Source organism: Mus caroli, chromosome 15 (assembly GCF_900094665.2).
Source record: "Mus caroli chromosome 15, CAROLI_EIJ_v1.1, whole genome shotgun sequence".
NCBI lineage: Eukaryota > Metazoa > Chordata > Mammalia > Rodentia > Muridae > Mus > Mus caroli.
Window position 1 is genome coordinate 88466944 of NC_034584.1, and position 7651 is coordinate 88474594.

General features: G+C 43.8%; 1 protein-coding gene across 3 annotated transcripts in view; it reads left to right on the plus strand.

Annotated features, from left to right (window-relative positions):
- The window catches only part of Tmem117 (transmembrane protein 117), a 460550-nt gene that overhangs the window by 82965 nt on the left and 369934 nt on the right, over positions 1 to 7651 (plus strand). For all 3 annotated transcript variants that reach the window (XM_021183072.2, XM_029469872.1, XM_029469873.1), the window contains one exon: positions 6736 to 6868. In XM_021183072.2, coding sequence (XP_021038731.1) covers positions 6736 to 6868 — 133 coding nt within the window. The remainder of the gene's footprint in view (positions 1 to 6735; positions 6869 to 7651) is intronic.

The following is a 7651-nucleotide window of genomic DNA, read 5'->3' on the forward strand; positions in this document are numbered from 1 at the left end:
ATCTAGAAATGCCTTTGGTGTGTTGCTCCATATGTAAAATACTAACCAAGGGAGATGACCCAGACAGCACCACTGACCTAAATTTTAAGGCTTACATGAAAGATAGGAGTTGGTGGCCAATGGAAAAGAAAGAATACCCAGGCAGAGTGTTCAGCACAAACACAGGAAACCAAAACCAGCTTGGTGCGAGGGGAAGCAGAGTGGAAGTTAGGGAGTGGTGAGCCAGAAGCTTACTGGTCGACTACGTGATGCCTTGTAGACCACAAGGGAGAGCTTAGATTTTACACTGCAGGGGAAGAAATGATCACCTTCCAGAAGGTTTCCAATGAAGGGTGATGTGGCTACTTTTCTATTTCAGTTAGGCCTGCTGGCCATGTGGAAGGGTAGCTTGAAATAGGAAAGGCTTACATAAGAAAGGCCAGCTAGAAGCTTGTTGGGATCCTTTCACCAAGAACCAAAACTAAATACCGGGAAGAGTGAGGTAATATTACAAAGCAAAAAAAAAAAAAAAAAAAAAAAAAAAAAAAAAAAAAAGGAATTCTACTGTGGATAATTTTGAAAACGACAAAAGAGTGAAGTCAGAAGTGGATCTAAGGATGACAAGAGACAGGCTGGAGATATGGATAGCTTGTTTGTTGGGACAAGGATTGGGGTTCTGGAGTTTGTTTTCCTGTGCTGAGTTTGATTTTTACATTGGTTCATGCAGGAGGAGAAAGGGCAGAGGCAGAGGTGGAAGAGTCTCTGCTGGGACATGGATGCTGGACTCATGAGACTGGGTATGATTGTGGACTGTTATGAAAACAATCCTGGTGACAGACCATGGGAGGATTCCATCTATGCGATATGTAGAAGAGCTTGCTAAATAAAATAAGTCACCGAGGATAGTCACAAACATTGGAAAGGACAAAATGTGCTTGCTGTCAAGGAAGCCAAGAAAGTACAATATCAAAAGGGCATTGCCCTTTGCAGCCAAGATGTGTAGCAAATCAAAGTGCAGGGTTTTGTTTTGTTTTTTCTGGAGCTGGCATTGGTGGGTGCTGTGAGCATTTGCCAGGATAATTTCAGTATTGTGTTTGCATGGCAACTTAGATTTCAGGGAGTGGGTGTGGTAATGCTTTTTCTTATTTTTCCCCCCAAAGACAAGAAGAGTGGATATAGTTGAAGGGCTTGAAAACAAGCAAGCCTTGTTTTAAGGATCAAAGAGATTTTTTGAGGCAGAGGAAGAAAGATGAGGACAGTGGGAGGGGTTGAGCATACACAAAGAGGAAAGATAGCTGTGGGAAGTTCCTAAGAGAGGAACTTTTAAAAAGGCACCAGGGGGGTCCCTTCTGAGAATAGTTTTGCATTCTCTGAGAAACAAGAGCAGGAGAATGAATGATTTACCCTGAGAGTGAATGAGTAGGAGCGGGCATGAAGTTGAGAGTAATCAAGTTTAACGGCCATTGTATCTCATCGGGTCTGGGATAAAGATATCCCGAGAGTAAAGAGGCTCCCTAAAAGCTTTGAGGTGGAAATCCAAATAGATGTTGAGGAGGATAGGAGGAGGAGTTGGGCAGCCATTACTACATGGCTGTGCCAGCTATCCCAGTTGGAACTGGAGGTCATGGCTTATACCATATGTCATTGCCAACCAAAAGTGCTCCCCACAGCCCTTTAACAGGATCAGTGAGAGCAGACCGTAGTTATGAACTACAGTTGGGGTTTTATAGAGGAAATGTAAAACACATGTAGGATGTACAGGGGATAATGATATTGGGGAAAACTCTAATAAGAGAATCTGAGTTTCAAGTTAAGTAGGAACCAACAGAGATGCACAAGTAGCCGATGTTTGAGAAGATAAAGGTGGAGGAGGTGTGAGCAGCTGGTGCTCTCTGTAGGGTTCAGGGAAGCAGTGTAGGAAGAAGCAGACTTAGAGATAGAGAGCCCATGCAATAAGGTTTTGTTGTGTTCTGCTGTCTCTGCTCAGGCCAACATTGATTTAAGAGATAGTGGTGCCAGGCACCATAGTGTCTTAGTGTACTCTCCGTTGCCATGAAAAGGATACCTAAGCCCGGGTGATTTATAAAGAATGGAAATCATTTTGCTTCGTGATTCTAGAAGCCGAGCACTGGAAGGCATCTCGGCTCTTGTTAAGCTCACGCTGCTCTGAAATGCAGAGAGCGACTGGACACAACAGAACAGACAAGCCACGCAGCGTCTTCATTTTACAACAACCCACCTCGAGGTGCCTAATCCAGTCTCCAGAGAGCCTGCCCAGTCCCCAGGTGTTAAACCTCCATAACAATGTAATCATCTCTCAAAGGCCACATCTCAAAACGGTTAAAGGAGGAATAGAATTCCAACATGAATTTTCTGGGGGATCTTACCTGGTTCAGATCCTGGCACCGTGCCCAGGAACACAATGATAGAAAGGATAAACATGGTTTCCCACCTCCCTGCAGTATGTAGATGGTTAAAATGCGCACAGAGCAGGCAGTGTGGTGTCAAGTTTGGTCCTCAGGTCTTCTGTAGTCGTGTGATCCCAGTGAGAACATTGTAGGCTGTAATTTTTCCTTCTGTAACGCGGCCATCTGTATTCCATTCAGAAGGAATGTTTTAATATGTATTCCTTTAACTGTGAATATAAACAAAGGTGAAGGAAATGAAGTTACCATTTGACTGTTCAGATTTCATGTCGGCTGCCTTCTTGATGGTCAGATAACACAGGCCTGGCTTTAATAGCCTCTGTGGACCGGCTGATTTTGTGTCAACTTGACACAGGCTGGAGTTACTACAGAGAAAGGAGCTTCAGGTGAGAAAATGTCTTCATGAGATCCAGCTGTGCGGCATTTTCTCAATTAGTGATCAAGGAGAGAGGGCCCCTTGTGGGTGGAGCCATCTCTGGGCTGGTAGTCTTGGGTTCTATAAGAAAGCAAACTGAGCAAGCCAGGGGAAGCAAGCCAGTAAGCAGCACCCCTCCATGGCCTCTGCATCCGCTCCTGCTTCCTGACCTGCTTGAGTTCCAGTCCTGACTTCCTTTGATGATGAACAGCAATGTGGGAAGTGTAAGCTGAATAAACCCTTTCCTCCCCAACTTGCTTCTTGGTCATGATGTTTTGTGCAAGAATAGAGATCCTGACTAAGACACTCTGAAATATGTATGGCTGCAAAGGAGTTAATTTCTCCCTCAGTTGAAGCCCCGGACAGGTCAAGGGATTCTGTTCAAAGCACTATCTCAGGAACACGGGGAGCTCGTCATGCAGTGCTGGCATTTCCCGATGGTTTTCGTCTGTTGCTAAAGCTTTTCAGGGTTGGAGAACATCCCGGGACTAACTCTTCCATTTGTGTGTGCCACTCTGTCACTCCTGTCCTGCTGCCTGGGCAGTGATGTTGCCAAGATTCTGGACTCAATTGTATACTGGGAAGTCATTTGTGGAACCAGTCAGTCGATGGCAGCCCATGTTTCTGGCATTTGGTGGTCACTGTGTAAGTTAATCTCGAAGTTGCTCCAGGGGAACTTTCATGTGATTTGACCCCACAGGTACATCTATGTGTACTAACCCTGTTAACTGGAGGCCATCATACTCTGATGCGTCTACTGCTGGAATGGCAGACCGTGAGCTTGGTGGTGACCGTGTAATGGGTCTGTCACATTTCCCTTTTTACTGACTCTGTACTATTTCAGGCAACGCGTGGTTAATTCACCACGTTTTATTTGCAGAGCACGCCTAAATCGCCATCGTTAAGATTTGATTCTAGAAAACCAGTCAGTGAGTTTTTGACATAAAAAGACACTGAAAAAGAAATTTACATTTAGAGTAAAAGTCCTCATGGTTCATTATCAATGACTGCATTCGCTGCACAGGTCTTTGTAGCAGAAGAGACACGAAGCTCTGGGAACCTCAAAGGCAGTCCATAGATACCATCAGGTTGTGTCTTCCCTGATTGCCCAGTGCCATTTGTCCCTCAGCGTCCTCGCGCTTGCTCACTGATGCATCCTCTGACAACTAGGACTTTATCTGCCATGTAAATATATTTCATTAAATATATTTCTTTATTGAATTAATACGTATTTTATCAATTGCTTTAAGATATTTATGTTATGTATTTTTAGCCCCAAACACTCTCTGCTTAATAGCTATGTGCCGTAATATTCTTGTCAGTGTCTCACATAGAGCTATCAACATTCCTGGCTTTCCATAACTGCCCAGTCAGTTGATCTGCAAGTTCTAAAATCCTGTCAGCAGTGGTGCTGGAACCACTTATTTTTGGTACAGCTTTGTGCAGTGTTTTATTAGCTACCCAGTCACATTTTCCTTTTGAAAACTCTGTTTGTGTGTGCACGTGTGTATTCCCATGTGCTCGTGGAGGCCAGAGTCGGTGCAACGCACCTGCGGGCCTCATCTGGTAACAACGAATGTCATATCTCAGGTGCTGTCTGTCACTTTGCTTCTTGGAGGCAGGCAGGTCTCTCACTGGGACTCAGGCCTTGCTGATTAGTGAGCTGGCTGGCCATTGAGCCACAGGGGTAAGCCTGGTCTCCTTCTGACCAGCTTCACCACCACCTAGCTTTTTAGAATGTGAGTCTGGAGATGGACCTCAAGTCCTGCGCTATAAGGACTTTATCAGCTGAGCTATCTTGTCAGCTCCCTCTGATTTTAATATTTGCCCTCTGCTTATCCTAGGTAAGCCAGGAAGCCTAATTGTATAATCTAATCTGCCATCCCTCCTGCCCCCAGCTAAAGTTTGGGGTAGGAGAATGTTTCTTAGTTTCCAAGTGACATCTAATACACCATTTTAACCAAAATAAACACAAGGGGGAAAGTTTATAGGTAAATCCTGACATTAGTTTTTTTTGTGCACATGTGTGTGTGTGGCATTAGAAAGAGGCATCAGGTTCCCCAGCTGTTGGTGGTGCTTGTGAACCCCCCGGACATGGGTGCTAAAAACCAAACTTGGGTTCTCTGGGAGAGCGTTAAGGGCTCCTAAATGCTGAGCCATCTCTAGCCTAAAGTAGGTCTTAACAGACCTTTTCTCTCTATAAGCTGTTTGCCTGTCCCTTGTAAGGTCATTTCAGGAGGAAACATTTGTCTATTTTGTGTAGCTAAAAGGGGGAGCTTTTTGTTTTATTGACACATTTTATTTAAAAAAGGCTCAGGTTTACTTTGTTTAAAAGGTATTTTATTTTAACTACCTGTATGTGTGCGTGCATAAAAGAGAGACAGAGAGAGACAGATAGAATACAGACAGACAGGCACATATACACACACAGAGCAGGGAGGGAGGGAGGGAGGGAGAGAGGAGAGAGAGATAGAGAGACAGAGACAGACAGAGAGACACACAGAAAGACACAGAGAGATAGACAGAGAGAGACAGAGAGGCAGAGAGAGAGACAGACACAGAAAGACAGAGAGGCAGAGAGACACAGACACACACATATACAGAGAGAGAGAGAGAGAGAGAGAGAGAGAGAGAGAGAGAGAGAGAGAGAGGATGAATCCTGTTGTGAGCTCATGGACTGAGCTAGGGTCTTCAGTAGGAACATTCTGTGATCCTAACTGCGAGCCATCTCCAGCCCTCTCCCTATTACTGTGGCTCCTTCTGTATCATCTCCTGTTCACTGACGACATAAGCCTTCTGAGGAATGAAAATAATTGCACCAGCCAAAGTTTATCTTTAAAAAGGCTGGTGGCCCACTGTCACCGTTTTCTTTCTCTTGGGTTTTATTTATAGGCAAACAATATGATTGTACTCATCTCTCAGAATACTTATATTCATAAATGTAAAACATTTTTCTGGGACACTTCTGGCATTAATAACTTTTATTTCAGTGTTTATCCTTTCCATAAAAATGTAACAATTTAACCTTATTTCTCTTTCTATAATTTGTCTTTGTAAATTGTGTTTCCATGGATGAGGAAATTATATTTTCCAACAAGTCACATGTCACTCTGTAACACACACGGGATCCCCCCTCACACATGTGGCTGTTAAGAGTAAAGCTGAGTCCTCTGCATCTGACGACGGTATCTTTGATTTTCCTTGTCTTGTCCCGTAAGAAGTGGTATCTTATTAGAAGTGGAGCTTACCATGGTTTTAAGATGGGTGTCTGGAACCAAAAGGAAGCAATGCAGAACGGACTGCTTGGCTTTTCATGGCCTCAAGCAGTTTTAGTGTGAACTAAGAGTGCATTTGTGAAATAAAATATAGCAAGGATGACCCCTGAACAATGGATGATCCCCGATTAATCGATGATCCCCAGCAATGGATGATCCTGGGGCAGTGGATGATCCCTGAGCAATGGATGACCCCGGGCAGTGGATGATCCCTGAGCAGTGGATGATGCCTGAGAAATGGATGACCCCTGGGTAATGGATGACCTCTGAGCAGTGGATGATCCCTGAGCAATCAATGACCCCAGCAATGGATGATCCCTGGGCAGTGGATGATCCCTGAGCAATGGATGACCCCGGGCAGTGGATGATCCCTGAGCAGTGGATGATGCCTGAGAAATGGATGATCCCTGGGCAGTGGATGATCCCCGAGCAATCGTTCTCGCATTAGGACCACTCTCTAGAGGAGTACTGTTTTTTTTTTTTTTTTTTTTTTGGACTTTATTCATGATTCTTTCTTCATAAAAAGCCGGAAGGCATTACATAATGGCTTTTCCCAAAGGTTCTCCAGTGGCTAAAGTAAAGCAAAGATATATGAATTTCAATTGCCAGTGCACACTCACTTGCGATATTTATATTTCAGGCCAGTTGCTCCGGTTAAAAATGTTCCGGGAAGACCATGGGTCGTGGATGACAATGTTCTTCAGCACGATTCTCTTTCTCTTCATCTTCTCTCACATCTATAACACCATCCTTCTGATGGACGGGAACATGGGGTGAGTTACAGCGTGCTCCCCAGCCCCCGGGTGCTGAGGGGTGTGTGGGAAACTCTCAGGTCTCTCCCAGTGGTTTTTGTGGTTATAAACATGTTACTTAGCAGGCACAGTGCCCTAGATAGCGATGCTTTGTGTTTGTTTTACTTAGGATATTGCGAACCTTTCTCCTTTTTAGGAAGATAGAGGCATTTACAACACATAGGTTTGTTTTTTATTTTATGAAACTTTTTCTTCTTTTCTTTTTTTTAAAAATTAATTAATTAATTAATTAATTTTATTTATTTATGTTTGTATGTGTAGCTTGAAGGCCGATAACAATTTTTTTATAGTGAGAGAGTTCAGTGCTCAACCATATGCCTGGCTTAATAAAAGTCTTGGATACTTTGATATTGGTGGCCTTTGTTTGCCTTTTCTGTTGTTGTTGTTGTTTTGAGACATGGTCTAGGTGTGTAGTCCAGGCTGGTTTTGAGCTTGCGGTCCATGTTTGGTGTGGTAGCATAAAACAAAGAGTCTCTGGACAGAGAGAAGCTGGGTCCTGCTAGCGACAGACTCCCTGGATTAAATGCAGATGGAGCACCACCCTTACTTAGCACATCCCAACAGAAGGGAGATTTGCTGATAACTGCTTTGTAGAGTTTCTTTAAACTTTCTTCAGTTTTTCATTGCAAACCAAAGCACAGAGGTCAGACTCACAGCAAAGCTATGCTTTGCTGAGTTTTAAAAGCAGAAGACTGGAAGACTGGTCCAACTGGTTTGCTTTCTCTTAAGTTTTTTTTTTTTTTT